The sequence below is a fragment of the Typopeltis vanoorti genome, chromosome 6 (genome assembly GCF_054136105.1).
Source record: "Typopeltis vanoorti isolate ZY-2024b chromosome 6, IOZ_Tvanoo_1.0, whole genome shotgun sequence".
Taxonomy (NCBI): Eukaryota; Metazoa; Arthropoda; class Arachnida; order Uropygi; family Thelyphonidae; genus Typopeltis; species Typopeltis vanoorti.
The window spans coordinates 85882872-85902284 of NC_143554.1; the positions used below are offsets into that span (position 1 = coordinate 85882872).

Genomic DNA, 19413 nt, shown 5'->3' on the forward strand with positions numbered 1-19413 from the left:
CTATATTACCATAATTGAAATCGTCTATAATGATCACCCTTTTCTTATTAGCCAAACCAATTTTCCTGAACATGTCTTTCTCACTGCCTTCCAGGTTGCCAGGTCTATAGTGACACCCTACTAAACAATTCACCCTGTCCACTTCATACCATGCAACTTTAAAAAACTGTCAGTATTTGCTCCTTGCATCTCCAACCTAGATGGGTACAACTCCTCTGCCATCATCAATAACACCCTCCTCCTCCCTTTTTGCCTTGTCTGTGTTCACAAAAGACTACATCTCTATTCCTGTCAGAATGATGTTCCTTTTCATCCGTGTCTCACTTATACAATTTCTGGATGAATGATCTCTATAAATGCTACAATTTTATTCCCCTTGTTTCAAATACTTCTAGCATTTGTAAACATATACTAGTTAATTTATGTTTCTATAACAAGTCCCACTAACCCCCACTTCACAGATATGACTGTTCCACATCTCCCACTGTCATTTCTTGTCTATTATCACTGATATTACACCCCCCCCCAGGACCTAAATGCCGCTCCCACGTCTGACTATTTTAATTCTTTCTTGTGCACTCACACATCTGCTCCTGAAACCATCATCTACACTTCTCATGCATTATCTCCCTGCAAACCCTGTGCTCCTTCTCTCTTCTTTCATTCCCTTCACTTGTGCCACTCACCTCTCCATTTACAAACTTGCCTACCTTACTCTCCTGCTCTTCCACACTTCTTTCTTTCTCAGGTCTTGCATTCATTTCAGTTAGTTTCTCTTGCAGCAAGTTTCTCCAACTGGCTTGCACCAAATCAATTCAAATGTAGTCACCTCTTCAAGTGAATTTTTTTATACAGCTCTTTTTGGCCTCAAATTCATCCCACACATTCACAAAATGAACTCCTTTCTCCTGACAACTCAGCTAGCATACAATTCATAATCTTTGCTCACCTCAACGCATCATTATCATACCTGGGTAACATGCTGACTACCTTAGCTTGCCACACTTATCTTCCACTCTCCTTAATAGCCTCATGTCATTCCTTCTTACATTTTTCTTGTTACTAGTCAGATCATTCATGCCAACTATCACTACCAACTCTTTCGTTTGCATATTCCTCTTATCCAATGCGTCAATCTCCCTGCTGGCTCACTCTATCTCCTAGAAAACAGAGACCTTGTGCACCTTTTTACTCCCCACACCTATTATTAAATACAGGTTACAAAATTTAGTCAAATCTTAAATAAAAGACTTAGAAATATTGCAAACAATCTACTCTCAGAAGAACAAAATGGTTTCAGACATGGAAGATCATGTATAGACAATAGAGTATTTAGGTGTTAAAACAAATTATCGAAAAAAAAATGAGAATTTAATTTAGAGACTCATCAGATTGCGAGAAAAATTATGGAATATAATGAAAAAACAGGATATCCATTACATTTGGTACACGCTATACAAAGATACAAAAATACAGTTAGATAATAAATTAACAGAAGATACTGAAATTAATCAAGGTGTTATACAGGGATGTAGCTTATCTCCATCTCTGTTCAATATATATATATATATATATATATATATATATATATTGATCAGATTATTAAAATATGGAAAACAATAAAACAAGGTATTGGTACCGTCTCTACTGTCCTTCCAAAACTTGCTACCGATACCATAATCAACCTTTCATCAGTCACCCTGAAGCCTGAACCAATAAAACAAGGTATATAGTTAACCAGAAGAACTGTTATCAATACAATGCTGTATGTAGATGATCAGATTATATTACAAGACTATGAAGATGACCTTCAAAAATCAGTTTATGAATTAAATAAAATAAGTGAACAATACAATTTAAAAATTTCACAAAAGAAAACAAAAGTCATGGCATCTTAAGGTTGAGATCATGTTAAATCAAAATTAGTCATAGAAAATAAAATAGAACAGGTGACACAGTTTAATGATTTAGGCTGCATAATAACAATATATCTAAAAGATAGATATAGAAGAAAATAAATAAATTTCTGGAAATCTGTGAAATAATTAAAAGGATACTGAATTAAAAAAAAAAAAAAAAAGAAGAGAAACTGAACTAAAATTTTATAAAGTAACTAACGGTCACTCGCACGCTATTATATGATTCGTAAACATAGACAATTAAAAAGAAACATCAAAGTAAAATACAAGCTGCAGAAATTACATTTTTAAAAGCAATTAAGGGGTGAACAAAATTGGACCATATAAAAATGAAGATATCAAGGAATACAGAGAAATGGAAAGATATAAGCTTCCAATAAAAAAATACCTGATAACTATAAAAAGAGAGAAAGTGAGAGAGGAAGATTAGCTACAAGATAAAAAGACCAGTGAAGCCAGAACAGGCAAATGCCTAATCCTTGAAGAGAAAAAGAAGAGCTTAAACCACTAGGAGTGTAAGGGAGAAAGCAAAAAATATACCCCCCCCACACACACACACATATAGTATCATCATATGTATTTCTGGCTTAAGCCAACAGAGTACAATTTGGTTGGCTAAGCAAATTGCCAGCCCATCCTTGTTTGTTCAGTATCCAGTGGACATACCAGTGAAGATGAGGACTGAACTTTAGGTCAGAAGCCCCAGTCAGTTCTCTGCATTCCCATCTTCTATATTTTCCTATAGGGACATAAAATTGATCTGATGAACAGAACATGAAAAACAATGATTTGCTGTTTGAGGATAAGGATATCTTCAAAAGTATTTCATATATCATTGAGCAAATCACTATCCATTTTTCATGTTCTGTTCATGTTTCACAAATTTTTATATCTGTAAAGAGCAGATAAGAATTGCGAGATACATATAATTGTATTTTCATGCAATACCCAAAGAAGTTCATCTCCTTACCCTTCAAAAACAAATATAAAAATTGATCTAAGAGAATCATAAAAAAAAAAGGGGGGGGGGATTATTTGTTTATGATTTAACTTCTTTTTTTAATACCATGTTTGGTTGCTAGAGCAATTATTCACCTAAAACTTAGTCCACAGTGCTGATGGACAATTGGTTTACAATTTTTGTGAGTTTAAGCGACAAACAAAAAAAAAGGTAAAATAAATAATAATAATAATAATACTGCAGACTGCTGAAGACAAACAAAGATATTAACCCAGAACAGTCATGAGGTCCTTTTTTTTTCTTTTTGATACATACATGAAAAAAGGTAGGCTGTAGAAAAAATAGAAGTAATCATTTAATTTACAAAGTAGCGTTCTGGCTGAAATATGCAAAAAATTCAATGAAATGAATACCTGATCCTTGTTTTCGCTTAACAGTCATCGCAAGATATTTGCTGAAATGGGAAACAGCTTGTTTCACAATATGAATGAATTCCTGTTTCATTTGCTTGTGTTTTTTAATTTCTACAAAATAAAAACATTCATTACATTAGAAATAACTATTTAAGATGTTTATTAAATATTAAATAAATTTTTCCTGAAAATTACTAATTATTTCAGCTACAGAAGTATATCTCTCCACTACCCCACACCCACCCACTCTCTCTCTCTCTGTAAATCTGTTTTCAGATTTACATTGTTTTTAATTCCAAAAACACTCATCACCTTCTTTTCACTTTTATGAAAGCATATTTGTATTCTAGGTCAATTTACACATAAATTTCCTTACAGTGACTTGACACTTAAAAATCAATAATAAAACTTTTTTTCTTTCCTTTAAAAATAATATTTGGGAAAACAGTAAGAAAAATAATGAATTATATTTGTAGAAAAAAAGCTTTTGATCAACTTTCATAATACTACAATTTTTTTTTCTTTCTAAATTTCCTATATTTTAAAAACTTCATTTACTTCAGAAAACAAAGCAAAATTTTTCCATTACTATTGACATTCTTATGTAATCCTTGGAATAAAAATACACTGTTGAAGGGGGTGGAGGACTTTTCCATAAAAATTTGGATATGTCTTAAAATATCTTAAGCATAGAAAGTATCTCAATTACTTAATCTTCTAACAAGAGAGCTTAGCTCAGTCAGTATTAGTCCAGAGCTTAGCCCAGGCAGAAAGACATGGGTTCAAATCCCATGCAGGATATGAAGAATCTATCAGGGCCTTTCAAGTAAAGATGAATTAGTCTCAAAGTGGTAGCAGGGTTAAATCCTCCAGAAATGGTTTTTCACCACACAAACAAAACAAGCAAACCAGCCAGAAGAACACAGAAAATTTACAGACATAGCACATAATGCAGATAGGATTAACCACCCTTTCATAAACAATAAGCAGGTTTTAAAGAAGCTACATTACTTGGCAATGGCAGGCCATCAAGCATAATGTGAAAAGGGAAGATGGACTGTCACCACCAAATAAAGCAGCTTCTTAAGAAGCTACTATTCATAAACAATAAGCAGGTTTTTAAGAAGCTACATTACTTGGCAATGGCAGGCCATCAAGCATAATGTGAAAAGGGAAGATGGACTGTCACCACCAAATAAAGCAGCTTCTTAAGAAGCTACTATTCATAAACAATAAGCAGGTTTTTAAGAAGCTACATTACTTGGCAATGGCAGGCCATCAAGCATAATGTGAAAAGGGAAGATGGACTGTCACCACCAAATAAAGCAGCTTCTTAAGAAGCTACTTATTGCTTATGAAAAGGTAGTTAATCCTATCTGCAGTGTGTACTGTTCTTCTGGTAGGTTTGCCTGTTTTGTTTGTATGATGAAAAATCTCAGATTGTTTCTGGAGGATAAATCCTGCTACCAGTTTGTAAATTTCAAACTTTTCCATAAAAGTAACTCCATTTATAAGTCCATGTTTCCAAAGGTCAAAAGAAGCTGTACCGAAAGATTTGTGTTACAAATTTCAATAAGAGCAATTTTCAGTTTTTTTGAGTAACATTTTGCACACCTACATTATTAAATACTAGTTTAAATGTACAATATGCTTACCACTTCTGGAACAACTCCAATAACTGTATGCATCAGTACTACACATGGGCTAATCTAGAGATAATTTGAAGAAAGCAGAAGTTTTTAAAAATCAGAAGCAAATAACTTATCAATTTCCCGATAAGTACCCTCGAAGAAGTGTTCAGGCTATTATGTGATTAAGTTTATATTATTATTAATATCCTATCAACAATTTTTCTCCAAATCTATTGCTAGTCAGCACTCCAATATTGTTTTACCTAACATCTCGCTTCTAATGCATTTCTGACTGAAACAATCCATTCACCTAGCCCTTGGTCTTCCTCTTGGTCTCATTCTTATCATCAAACATTCTTTTGCTAATCTTCATCACCCATTTTACTTAAGTGCCAATACTACCTTAGATTAGCCTCACCCCCCCCCCACATTCTTGAATGCTAACAATATCAAGTCACTTTTTAATGATTCTGCCGCTGATGTCATCTATTCACTCCACTAATTTTTCTTAGAACTCTCATACCTGCAGTCTAGTTTTTGATGAAGTGCTTTATTTCTAACCAAACTATCAGATCCCATTACTTAAGTCAGCGTTTCTCAACCTTTCTAAGCCCAAGGACCAGTAAAATGCCTAAAACAATTTTACAGACCACTATGTAATTTTTTTAAAAAACCTACGTGGGGATTACCAACATTTGGGAAAAACTGTGCCATTTATAACATAATAAATCTAAAAGCATGTTTTGAATACATATGGAAACATAATTAATTAAATTGGAAGTAAATGATTAAAAATGTATCATCATTGAACACCATTTTAATTTTTATTAAACAAATAAATAATATGATATGATATAATTATGTTACTACTTACTTTTAATGAGATGGTTGAGCTTCTTGGCCCTTGCAGAGTTGCTGGATATCCGGCTCATTATTGGTCAATTTCAGTCGTAGATCAGCACACACACTAAGACAATTTCTGTATTTTGTTTTTATTTGAAGGAGCAATGAAAATCCTTTCTCACAAAGATAGGTTGTAGAAAACTGCATGACCATTTTCAATGGTTCTTCAGCTAATTCGGGAAATTCACTTCTCAATGAAGGCAATAGCCAAACCAAGATCATGGAATTGCATTTTAAGCTGACTGTCACTTAAAAGCTCAGTAAACTGTTCTTTTTTCGATAACGAAAATTCATTCTTGTGACTGTAAGCCTGAAATGGATCGTGAATCCACAGAAATTTCTAATAAAAGTTTTTCAGAAAATATGTTTCAGAGTTTTGAGGTGGTCACAAACCCTATCCAGAAACTCAGAATCAACAAAAATATCATTTTCCACTAAAAAGGATTCCAATGTTGGAAAAGGTGCAAATTGTCTGTCTTTTACATAACTAATCCATAACACCAGTTTGTATGGGCACGAGCTCCATCCGAATAGAAACCCATACATTTTTCCACCTGGATACCTTTGTGTATCATGTAATTATTGAGAGTGTGAAATATTTCTTCTCCAGTTGTTCGGGATGACAAACTTCTACAAAACAGAATGGCGTCATGCGCATATTAACTGCGCATCATTTGTAACATCAGTAGTCTCATCTATTTGTAACACGTAATAAGGGCTCTTCTTAACTCTTTCGATTAACTAAGATTCTATGTCACCTGCCATATAATTAATTCTGCAACTGACAGTGTCATTTGAAAGAGGAACTTGCTGCCAAACATAGTTTTTACTACATCTTTTATAGCTGAAAGTAGTAAATTTTCCTCAACAGAATGAGGTTTCCCTGTTTTTGGTATGTGCAAACTTAAGAGAGAGGATACTCCCAGTGCCTTGCTATTGATCTAATCCATGGACGAAACTATATCTTTCTCATGATTTAATGTTCCTAAGCATTGCTGAAAAATTCAGCTGGCTTATTTTTCACATCACAATGTTTAGTTTCTAAATGTCGGAATTTCGCAGGTTTCATGCACTAGTTCGACAACAGTTCATAACACAAAACACATTGACGTTTCTGTTCACTTTCCTACCGTATTTTTTTCTTTGAACTGCTTGTTTCTTCTACTTTAATAGTATCGGATTTACTCGCCATTACAATGCGTGTATCACAATTAGGATTAGCATCAACTGTTTCATTTGCTTTTCTTTTCAAAGTCCTAGTTCTAAGCCACTTTTCCATTATTAAAAAACGTTTCCGAAATTTATATAACTACTGGGGGTTAACTCATGATACACTTTGTCCAAGTATCACTCAGCACTTCTGAAGATATACTGAGCCTTGGTTGAAGGAGGAAAACCTTCAATCATAAAAATCAATAAACAACAAGCAATTAGTTGAAATGTGGATGACACGTTTACTTCAAATCTGACAAAACAGCAAGGGAAGGCGGAAGTGATAAAACCATATTGTTGTTCACTTCGCCCCTATTTTATTACAAATAGGGGCGAAGTGAACAACATTCTGCCACTACAAATTATTGTAGTGGCAGAATGTTCATTCCACGAACATTCTATCGCTATTTGTTGGGGTTTTTTTTAAGTATTCATTTTATTTCAATAATTTTTACTTACTTATTCAATTTTAATTTTTGTTTGGATAATTAAAATATATTGGCTATATTTATTTATTTAATTTAAGTCTGCCTGCAGACCATCTGTCCCATTGTCGCAGACCACAGGTTGAGAAACACTGACTTAAGTGGTTTGAACACTGTTTTGTAAGTTACTAGTTTCTTATTCCATATAAATTTATTCAACTGGCTCCCCACTATAGCACTTTGTTCATACTGTTGTCTATTTCCAAATTTATTTTGCCATCTACACTAAAACCTGTGCTTAGATAGCTGAAATATTTCACTTGTTCAATAGATTCTCCACCGAAAATGCAGCCAAAATGTTCTATGTTCTTGACTATTTACACAGTTTTGGTCTTTTTTTTTTTTTTTTTTTTTTTTTATGGCTGATTTTTATGCCACCAAATTTGTTACAGCTGTTATGCAATTTAGTTAGAGAACTCTGAAGATTATTCCACTGACCAACCACTTTCCAAGCAAAGTATCTACTCCTTACGCCTCTGCTCACACCCTTCTTATACAACTTCCAGATATACAACTCCCGCTTGTTCTACCCCATTCTCCCATTCTATGAAATATCCCCTCTCTTCCTTATATTCAGAAGCTTTTGCAAACTGCATTCCCTCAATCTGTCCTCATATCCTCCATCCCAATGACCAGTTACAAAATTACTCAGTCTTCTTGGAATTTCCCACCATATTCTTGTATCACTATCTGTGCACAGTAATCCATATGAGGCCTGATCAAGGCCTTATACAATGGAACTAGAACTTTTTATTTCTACAAGTTAGTCTTCCACATTGTTGTCATAATCTGATGTGATGTCTTCAACTTGTGCAATATGATTTCCAAAATTTGATAGTATCCTGTTGTTGCCTACCAAATTTCAGAACCTTACACTTGGCAACACTGAATTGACAGTTCCATGCTATGCTCACTCATACAATCTATTCAAGTCCTGTAAGGCCACAACATCTGCTTGATTCCTCATCACTCTCTCCTAAGTTTTGCATCATCTGCAAACAGTTGTATATCACCAGTTAAACCTATCCCAATATCATTAATATACAAATTAAATAACAGCAGTCACAAAAACACCCTTGCAGCACACCACTAGTGACTTTCCTCTTTCGAGATAGTGTCCCCATACACAACTTGCTGACACCTAGCTGATAGCCACTCACCTATCCAACATCCAATCCATCTGCTTCAGTTTAGTGACCAACTTATGGTGTGACAATCTATCAAAAGCCTCTCCCTGTATATGCATTTCCCTTGTCCAATATTCATCACTTTGTTACAGTACCCAACCCATGCTGACAAGCACAAAAGAATACCACTATTATCAACCTACTTTTGTATCCTATATCTCATCAACCTCTCCAATACCTTAACTGCAACTGCAGATATATAGAGTGACCTATAATTTGTCGGCTTATCCACTTTTGTGAAATGGAAGAATTTTGCCTTCCTTCAACTCCTCTGGGACTGGTGCTGTTGCAAGACTCTTGTTAAACAGGTAGGCCAAGGCTCATACCAACTCCTTGGAACATTCCTTTAAGACATATGGTGATATGTTATCAAGTCCTATTGCTTTATTGACATCTAGCTTACTTAACTCCTTGTATACCTCTTGTTCACTCACCAAATGTTCTTTCTCTTTCATTGCATTCTCTACACTTGAGCTGATTTCAGTGCTCACTGAACATATTAACTATGTTCTCTGCAGCAGTCACCAATCTCCTACTTTCATCCATTAACATCATCTTACCATAATTATTCTTCCTTCTACTTGCCACCTATCAAAAAAATTCAAGTTTTTCTTGACCTGATTCACTAATTTCTAATTGCACTGCTTTTGTTGTCCTTACCAACAGAGTCACTCTCCTAGCCTGTCTTTATACTCTTCACGCAACTGATTATTACCATTATTCATCTTGTGTGGCTCCACAGTGCCTTCTTCCAGATTTCATGCTCAATTCCCTGATTCATCCATTTTACACCTACCTTATTCAGCCTTTTGACCTTTGGAATACATTCACACACACTGATGATGTTATGTATTTCTTTGTCAGTTCCTAAGCAGCATTTTATTTCCTTACCACTCAATTCACCAGCTTTGTACTTTCACATACTGTAAATCCTTTCCTCACAGAAGTCTTTCTATGGCTAGCCACAATTAATGTGATCACCCTCACCACCTGGAGGTTAGTGTGAATCCCCCACTCACAATTAAATCTTCTGATACAATGATCAGATCTAAAATTTTAGATCCTCGTATGCCCTCCACATACTGCCTGAGATAGTTCTCGAAAATTCATTTTCCTTATTCTCAAATGCTATCTCTTCATTCTAATCTATACTGCCATAATTAAAATCACCAATAATCACTCTTTTCTTATTCACTAATCGAAGTTATTTACACATTTCTTCATCACCACATTGTCTGGCCTATAGCAATATCTAACTAAATATCTCTTCCTGTCAACCTCTGCCTCCCACCACACTGTCTCAAAACCATTGTCACTATTTCCATCTTTCATGTTACTTTATGTGGACATAATTCCCCTGCTGTCATCAGCAGTACCCCCCCCCCCTTCTTAACCTTTCTATCCTCATGAAAAACACCATATTCTTCAATTTCTATTCCAATCAGGATCTTCAATCAACCATGTTTCACTTCTTCCAACAATTTTGGGATGAACAAATTTAATCAGTGAAGCAATTTCATCTCCCTTATTTCTGATACTTCTGGCATTTGTAAATAAACACAGCAGTTCACTTTTAGGTCTAGAACCAGTTCTACTCAAGCCACTTATTGGTTGCGATTTTCCCACCACGCCTACTCTTACCCAATCACCTTTATTACTGTTTATCACATATATCCACTCATTCTCAAGTAACCCCCCTCGCATCCTAATCTATTCCATTTCTATGCTGATCATCCCTACACATGCTTTTATTATTAATCTCTCAACTATCTGTCGTAAAACAAAAATCTAATCTTGATAACCTCTATTTCGCCTGTACCCAGCTTATTCTTCTCCAAGTTTCTCTTTTAATTTTTCCCAGCCTCTTTTCAAGTATGTTTGTATAAATCTTACCTGGAACACTTAGTAGACAAATTTCTCTGTAATTCTCACATTCAGGTTTATTACCTTTTTTATAGCTGGACTATAAGAGCTCTAATCATTTGGAATTCGACCTTCTACAAAACATCAATATTTCCTTTGAAACAGCAATATTAGAAAACCAGAATACAATTTTAAATCATCTCAATTAGTAGTATATTTTCCTCCATCACTTTTCTTCAAGTTTGCCCTACAATCTCATATCTCACATAATCGTGACTTATGTTCATTCTTTACAGTATTGTGTATATTGAATGAAAATTTCATAAACATTTAAGTCTCACTGTATGACACAATTTAATGTGTGCATTAACAATGACTTTACTCCTGAGAATTACCACAATTGCCATGTAGTTACGTGGTAGAGAAAAAAAAGGAAACAAATGCATTTTAAGTAGTCTGTTTGCTTACCATAATATTGTGATCCTTAGGGATTCACTCAGAAATGACACTATCACATACTTCTACAAGTAACCATTGTAGTAATTAGTTGTAGAAGTAATAATGACAGCCATGTTGTCACTAGAGTTTTCCTTTGAATCTTGGTAACGAACATGAATGTTAGTCGGAAGTTCTTAGAACAGCTGTTGCTGAGTAATAGTAATGCTAGCAAGAGAGGAAAAAGGAGATGAGCTGGAAAGCATGAGAAGAAAAAAAAAAGTTTATATCGATACAAAATTAATAACGGAAAAAATTCACGTACAAAAATTATTTAATAGTATAATTTTTGCCTGTGTGTCACAGGCATCTTCAGTACATTAAGCTCAAATTAAACAATAACTGACAATTCCAAAAAAGTGCCACCTAAGTTTAGGAAAATGAAGTAGAGTTTCACATGTTTCTTTATAAAGGCGTTACATGAGAAACTGACTTTTGTGAAGAACTCTTATCTTTCTCCAATGAACTCTGTGTCCAGTGAAGATGGCATGTTCTGCAAGTCCAGACTTTTCAGGTTTAAAGTATTCAATATAAGATTGGTGTTCTTCTAGCCGAATAGAGGCAGATCTTCCTGTTTGTCCGAAATAAGATAATCCACAAGAGCACGGAATCTGGTAGACACCTGGATAATCAAGATGTGGAGGCTTGTCCTTAGAAGTGAGAAAGGTGGAGATTTTTCTAAATGGTCGAAAGGCAACAAAAATATTCAGTGGTTTTAAAACTTTTGCTATATGTTCAGTGATGCCTTGTACAAAAGGGATAGTAATGCGTGTTATTTCTTCTGTGTTTGAAGAGGAAGACATATTAAAACTATTCAAAGTTCTTTTAATGAAGCAATTCTTATAACCATTAGATAGAAAGGAAGAAGTTATATATTATAGTTCTTTCTGTAAAAGAGCGTCCGAAGAACAAAATGAGTGGGCCCAATGAACCAGTGTTTTAATAGTTCCTGCCTTTTGACTGGGATGGTGATGAGATATACCGCATGGATATACTGGCCTGAATGAGTCTTCTTTCTATAAACTGAGAAATGTAGGTTACCATCTGGTTGGCGAAGAATTAGAAGATCTAAAAAGGCTAACTGCTTATTTGATTCTACTTCTAGGGTAAACTTGATCCTAGGATGAAATGCATTTAACTTAGTGAGAAATTGTTGAAGTTCATCCGAAGAGCCATTCCATACAGCAAAAATGTCATCAACATATCTGAACCAATGAGTAGGTTTGGGAGAAATGTTGTCAAAGATACGTTGTTCATAATGTTCCATAAAGAAATTGGAGATAGTAGGAGAAAGAGGATTACCCGCTGCTGTTCCTTCAATTTGTTGATACAACTTATTTTTAAAGGAAAAATAACCAGAATTTATTACAAAATCAAATACGTTTACAATGTCTGAAGGAAATTCCTGTTGTAGTAATTCAATGCTTTCTGAAAGAGGCACATTTGTAAATAAAGAAACAACATCTAAACTGATCATGATATCAGAAACGTCCAAATGAAGATCTAAAATTTTATTTTCGAAATTCAAAGAATTTTTTATATAAGTATCCTTCTAGTTGAAGATAAATTTGATAAAAATTTTGAGATTTTGTAAGTGGGGCAACCTATACAATCTACGACTGGTCTTAACGGAATGCCTGGTTTATGAACTTTTGGAAGACCATACAATCTAGGTGGATGACTGAAGAAAGTTGTAAGTTTTTTCTTTTGATCTTCATTCCATGTAGATACATTATCTATAAGAGAATTAAGTCTCTTCAATTGACTCCGGGTAGGATCCGATGTAAGAGGCCTATAAGTTGAACAGTCACGAAGTAAAAGAGACATTTTTCTCTCATATTCCTTCCTATCTTGAATCACTACAGCCTTCCCCTTATCAGCTTTCGTAATAATTAAATTATTGTTATTCTTCAGTGATTTCAATGCTTTAAACTCAGAGTAAGAAAGATTAGGACGAGGAAGCTTGGCATGAAAAAGAATTTGTGTACATTCAAAACGTAATCTGTTGGCTGTTTCTTGGGATAAGGATCGAATACCCCCTGTCTGTGCTATGAAAATAAAATCCACAAGTGGCACCTTATTTGGCGTAACGGCGAAATCATGTCCTTATGTCCTTTTGATAAAACAAAATGTTCACAGTCTGTTAGTGGATGTCCAGAAACATTTATAACTACTTTATCTATATCAATAGTATTATTACTGGATCTAGGTATGCTGACTCACAGGCCATTATATCCCTGCAGAATCTCATCACCATCCCAGTCAAAAGGCAGGAACTATTAAAACACTGGTTCATCGGGCCCACTCCTTTTGTTCTACAGATGATCTTTTACAGAAAGAACTATAATATATAACTTCTTCCTTTCTATCTAATGGTTATAAAAATCGCTTCATTAAAAGAACTTTGAGTAGTTTTAATATGTCTTCCTCTTCAAACACAGAAGAAATAACGTGCATTACTATTCCTTATGTACAAGGCATCAGTGAACGTATAGCAAAAGTTTTAAAACCACTGAATATTTTTGTTGCCTTTTGACCGTTTAGAAAAATCTCCACCTTTCTCACTTCTCCTAAGGACAAGCTTCCACATCTTAATCATCCAGGTGTCTACCAGATTCCGTGCTCTTGTAGATTATCTTATTTCGGACAAACAGGAAGATCTGCCTCTATTCGGCTAGATGAACACCAATTTTATATTGAATACTTTAAACCTGAAAAGTCTGGACTTGCAGAACATGCCATCTTCACTAGACACAGAGTTCTTCACAAAAGTCAGTTTCTCATGTAACGCCTTTATAAAGAAACATGTGAAACTCTGCTTCATTCTCCTAACTTAAACAGATCCGACAGCTTACGTCTATCCCCTTTATGGTAGATAGTACTTTACAAATCAGCTAATCTTTCCTAACTTTTTATTGTATTATTATTATTATTATTATTATTTTTTTTTTTTTAGGAAATTTATTGACCTTTTTTGTTATCTTACACCAGCTACTTAGGTGGCGCTTTTTGGAATTGTCAGTTATTGTTTAATTTGAGCTTAATGTACTGAAGATGCCTGTGACACACAGGCGAAAATTATACTATTAAATAATCTTTGTATGCGAGTTTTTTCCATTTTTACTTATGTATCGATATGTCTACTCATGGCATACCTCTTTTAAAACTTAAAAAGTTTATATGCATCTTTATCTACTCTCCAGGGGAAAACTGTGCAATGTTTCAATTCTTTGTATATTAATGAGAATGTCAGGTGCCTGATGAGAAGTAAGTAGTATGTTCCATGAAGCAAGATGGAATCTGCAGTAGGGTCATTTTATTGGAAGTACTTTTGGAACTGTCAATTAAATGGATTCCTATTCCAACGTAATTATCTTGATTTATAAATGAAGGAAAGGTGTATTTAAAGAAACTTGCTTACCAGAAAAAGAAGATATGTGCTATTATAATAATAACCACTTTTATTGTGACTTAGGAATTTCAGAGATAAGGCAGAATGAATGAATAGAAGCAATAAAAAATAAATAAAACACAATAAGGTAAAGAGGACAGTGATGAAATAAATGCTGCAGAAGAAGTTCCTATATAGTCAAGTGAAACTTGACTATATAGGAACTTCTATAGAACTTGTAGCTGAATGCTACATTAATTTTTGTGTTTGATATTTGATGTCATTCCTCAAAAATGAACTTAATTGAGAATTTTCTTCAGCTCAAATTACGTAATTCTAGAATGGATACAAGGGTTGTAAATAAAGTATGGCAACATGTGCACAAAATGTAAAAGAGTTTATTTATTATCTATACAATTACATCCCTTCAATGTAATCTCCTGCCATGTTCTGCACCTGTTTCCAAATTTGTAGGAGCTGCTGGATATCATCAGCAGAGTGTTGCCTGTTGATATTAGTGATAGTGCAACCTATTGCTAGAAGAATCTCTTGCACATCACAAAACTGCAGACCTCTGAGGAGTTCTTTCATTTTCAGAAACAAGTCAAAGTCGCAAGGACTCAAATCCAGTGAATACAGATGTTCCAATACTTGGGGCTGGATTGATTCATGTATCACTCTATCACCAGTCACAACACATGATATCGTGCATTGTCATGCAACAAACATGGATAACCCATGAAAAAAATGTGATCGCTCCCTCCTTAAAGCTGGATGCAAATTGTGCTCCAGAAATCGTTGATAGTACTGTATGTTAACCATTTATGTTAACATACAGTTAACAAAAAGTTTGTGTTAACATGTCATGCTCCAAGGGGGATGGCATGAAGAAGAATGACACTTTGAACATCGTGAGCGATTATAAGCATGACTTAGTTTGCTGGGTTCCTGGAAAAGTTTCTTTGGATGGGGTGATCCTGAATGGTGCCATTCAGTGAATTGTCTTTTCAGTTCATGCTCATAAGCCTTTGCCTAAGTTTCATTAATGGCTACAATATGATTCTAGAATGCATCTCCTTCATTTTCATACCATTCCAGATGGAGACAAGCAACCATGCACCAATGCCATTTTTGCATCTCAGTCAAGTGATGTCAAGGAACCCAACAAGCTGAAATTTTGTACATACTGAGCCCTCTCTTTTTGGATGTGCCAAACACTTTAGTGGCTTATCCCAGTTTCCTGGGCCAGTAGGCCTTTACTGGCATATAGCCCGTTACCAATCAACTGTGAGGTGTTGTCCCTGAACAAGCTCAATATGTTCATCCAAAATGGTGGGTCATCCTGCACAGCAATTATCTAGGTGATCTTGTCCCACATGAAATGTGCAGACCTATTTTGCAACAGTCCAGTAGGGTAGGGTGATGTTGCTACAGGCTTCCCAAAGGCCATGATGACAGTTGCTCGCAGTTTTGTCTTGTGCAACCTGGACCTTGATCCAGGATCATTGTTCTAATCTTGTGAGAACCTTAGCGTTGCACACTGAGAGGTTAACTTTAACCACCACTCCCACTCAAGGACACTTGTTAGAATGGGCTTTGTCACGCCTCTGTCAAGAGTGACATTTAAGTTACCAACTGCATCTCCCGACAGTGTTGCCACTATATTTACAGCTCTCATAGATATTTCTTAATATATAATAAGAATTTCATATATGAAACAAGTCTAATAACATTTTCCGTTGCTACGATGAATTAGAAAGGAAGATAATAGAATCTAAAGAAATCATTCTCAAACCCCTACATCTCAACAACAACCTGAGTTACAACCTTTCAGGCTGTCATTGTGCTACGATCCAATACTGGCATTCACAAGATGCTATACGCATGCATACACCCAACAAAGAAGCCAACGAGAGAACAGTTTTGACTGCACAGACTTCAACGTTGAAATATATACACACTAAATTTTGGTGGTGTTTATAGTTATTTCCTCTATGTTTTTACTGGTTATTTCTTTTTAATGTGCACCTGAAGAAGGCTGATACAAGCTGAAACTAGTCGTGCTATTAAACTTTGTTTTCACTTTTCTCAGTTTCTAGCCATTCAAATTTTTAATATATATATATATATATATATATATGTGTGTGTGTGTGTGTGTGTGTGTGTGTGTGTGTGTGTGTAGAAAGTATTTTACCTTGGGTATAATAGCTTGGCATCTTTAACATATATATGTAGAAAGTATTTTACCTTGGGTATAATAAATGTTAAAGATACCAAGCTATTTTAAACCTGGTTTTACTCCATTTCCCAAGTAAGCAAACAGACAAATAAGTCAAGTTTGCGCCTGCACGTAATGCAAGTCTAGCTGACCCTGCAGATAGTGCAAGACCAAGGTAACTCATGGTAAAAGTAGAATAAGCTCTGATCACTAATCTTAATATTTACCCATAATGCAAAACACATCTCCTGGAGGAGATGTATGATGCTTTGTATTAAAGGCAAGGGGCCACTACCCAAACCAGTTTCGATCTTTATTGAGGTCTCATCAGTGGGAGCCAGGCTAGAAATATCAAGATTTTAGTAATACAGAGCTTATAAGTATTTTACCAGAACAAGTTACCATAAGGTGTTTTAACCTTATTAAATAAAAATCTCAGGAGGAGATATAAATGTAGAAAGTATTCCTTGGGTATAATAAATGTTAAAGATACCAAGCTATTTTAAACCTGGTTTTACTCCATTTCCCAAGTAAGCAAACAGACAAATAAGTCAAGTTTACGCCTGCACTAATAAGGTTAAAACACCTTATGGTAACTTGTTCTGGTAAAATACTTATAAGCTCTGTATTACTAAAATCTTGATATTTCTAGCCTGGCTCCCACTGATGAGACCTCAATAAAGGTCGAAACCGGTCTGGGTAGTGGCCCCTTGCCTTTAATACAAAGCATCATACATCTCCTCTAGGAGATGTGCTTTGCATTATGGATAAATATTAAGATTAGTGATCAGAGCTTATTCTACTTTTACCATGAGTTACCTTGGTCTTGCACTACCTGCAGGGTCAGCTAGACTTGCATTACATGCAGGTGCAAACTTGACTCATTTATCTGTTTGCTTACTTGAGAAATGGAGTAAAACCAGGTTTAAAATAGCTTGGTAACTTTAACATTTATTATATCCAAGGTAAAATACTTTCTACATTTATATCGTACCGTACATTAGTTAAATCGATCACAACACTCAGAGACAGAGGAATAGCAATCCTCACACAAACCCAAAGCAGTATACTGGGATTTCTTCCAACTTTCCAGGCGTGATACACCCAATCTCAGTAAAAATAATGAAATTCTCTTCAGAAATATCAAAAACAGCTGGGGACAGCCTTTTCATCGAGATCTAGCCTGGAGAATAGCCTACGGGCGGCTCCCGGTGAAACAGGTGAAATCCCGGTATGTACCTAGCCCGTGCGACCCCTTCTGTGATGTCTGCTGGGACGTGGAAACGGTGGACCATTTCTTTTATTTTTGCCCACCAGCCCAAAGCATCTGGCGGAGACTCAGCACAGCATTGGGAATCCCCATGCTGACAGTAGAAGAGGTCGTACGGCTACAATTCCCCCCACCAGTCCAAAAAACCCAAAAGTTTGCTATCTTCCTAATCAACGTGTTAAAATATCACATTTGGAAGGTGCGGAAAAAATCCCAGGTACGAGACGCAAATTTAATGTATGCAAGAATAAGGAAAGGTTTCTTTTTCTACCTACCCAAATTTCTTGCACAAGAAAGGCACTTACTAGGAGATTTTAAATTTGTGAATCAATACTGCAAACTACCGACAATATGCTTTCTTATACAGGGACACATCAAGCCCTGTATATCTCTTTAGAACCCACAAAACCCTACCAACCCCCCCCCCCTAGGAAAAAGAATAACCACTCTGTCTTCCCTAGCCACAAAGCTTTCGCTGGCACGGTTTCTTTTACTCCAAATAAGGGGGTAGAGCTGAGAACCCGGGCTGCGAAGGCTTACAGCGAGGCGGTGCCGCTCCTCGCGAGCAGCATCTCCCGGGCCAGTCTCTACCCCATTCTAAGTCCCAATGGTATCAGGTCTATAAGTCCCTATTCATTTCAACTCACTGGACCTTAAGTCCTGTTATTTTATTATTTGAATTTTTTTAAATTTAAATAATAAAATTTATATTTTAAATGTATTCAAAAAAAAAAAAAAAATTCCTTTTTTTTTTTTTCTCTCCAGACCTTAAGTTCGACCTCTATGATCAATTCATATATTTAGCCCGGACCATAAGTCCTCAGTTTCTCAATAACAGCAGTAAAATTTAATTACCCGGAATACAAATAAGGATATTATATTTAGTAACACAAAAAGATCCTCTAAGTAAATTATTAATTTGGATAAAATCATGTGCGAACCCTAGACAAAAGTCTATGTTTAACCTTTTTTGTTTCTGAACAGATAAATGGAGATTATGTGTTACAAAACAATTAGCCTAATACGGCTAAACAGGTTGATTGAGGCCTCTTTTACCTCTTACTATCCTACTCTATCTTACATCATACTCCTCTCTTACTGTCTGCTGACCCTCAGCACGCTTTATTCTCCAAAGGCCAATGATGAGAGATATGAACTCCCATTCTACCTCAATAAAGGTCGAAACCGGTCTGGGTAGTGGCCCCTTGCCTTTAATATTTCTAGCCTGGCTCCCACTGATGAGACCTCAATAAAGGTCGAAACCAGTCTGGGTAGTGGCCACTTGCCTTTAATACAAAGCATCATACATCTCCTCTAGGAGATGTGCTTTGCATTATGGGTAAATATTAAGATTAGTGATCAGAGCTTATTCTACTTTTACCATGAGTTACCTTGGTCTTGCACTACCTGCAGGGTCAGCTAGACTAGCATTACGTGCAGGTACAAACTTGACTTATTTGTCTGT

General features: G+C 35.5%; 1 protein-coding gene across 3 annotated transcripts in view; it reads right to left on the reverse strand.

Moving 5' to 3' along the window:
• Positions 1 to 19413, reverse strand: part of LOC150105660 (uncharacterized) — an 82520-nt gene that overhangs the window by 28502 nt on the left and 34605 nt on the right. For all 3 annotated transcript variants that reach the window (XM_090394979.1, XM_090394980.1, XM_090394981.1), the window contains exon 4: positions 3294 to 3404. In XM_090394979.1, coding sequence (XP_090251105.1) covers positions 3294 to 3404 — 111 coding nt within the window. The remainder of the gene's footprint in view (positions 1 to 3293; positions 3405 to 19413) is intronic.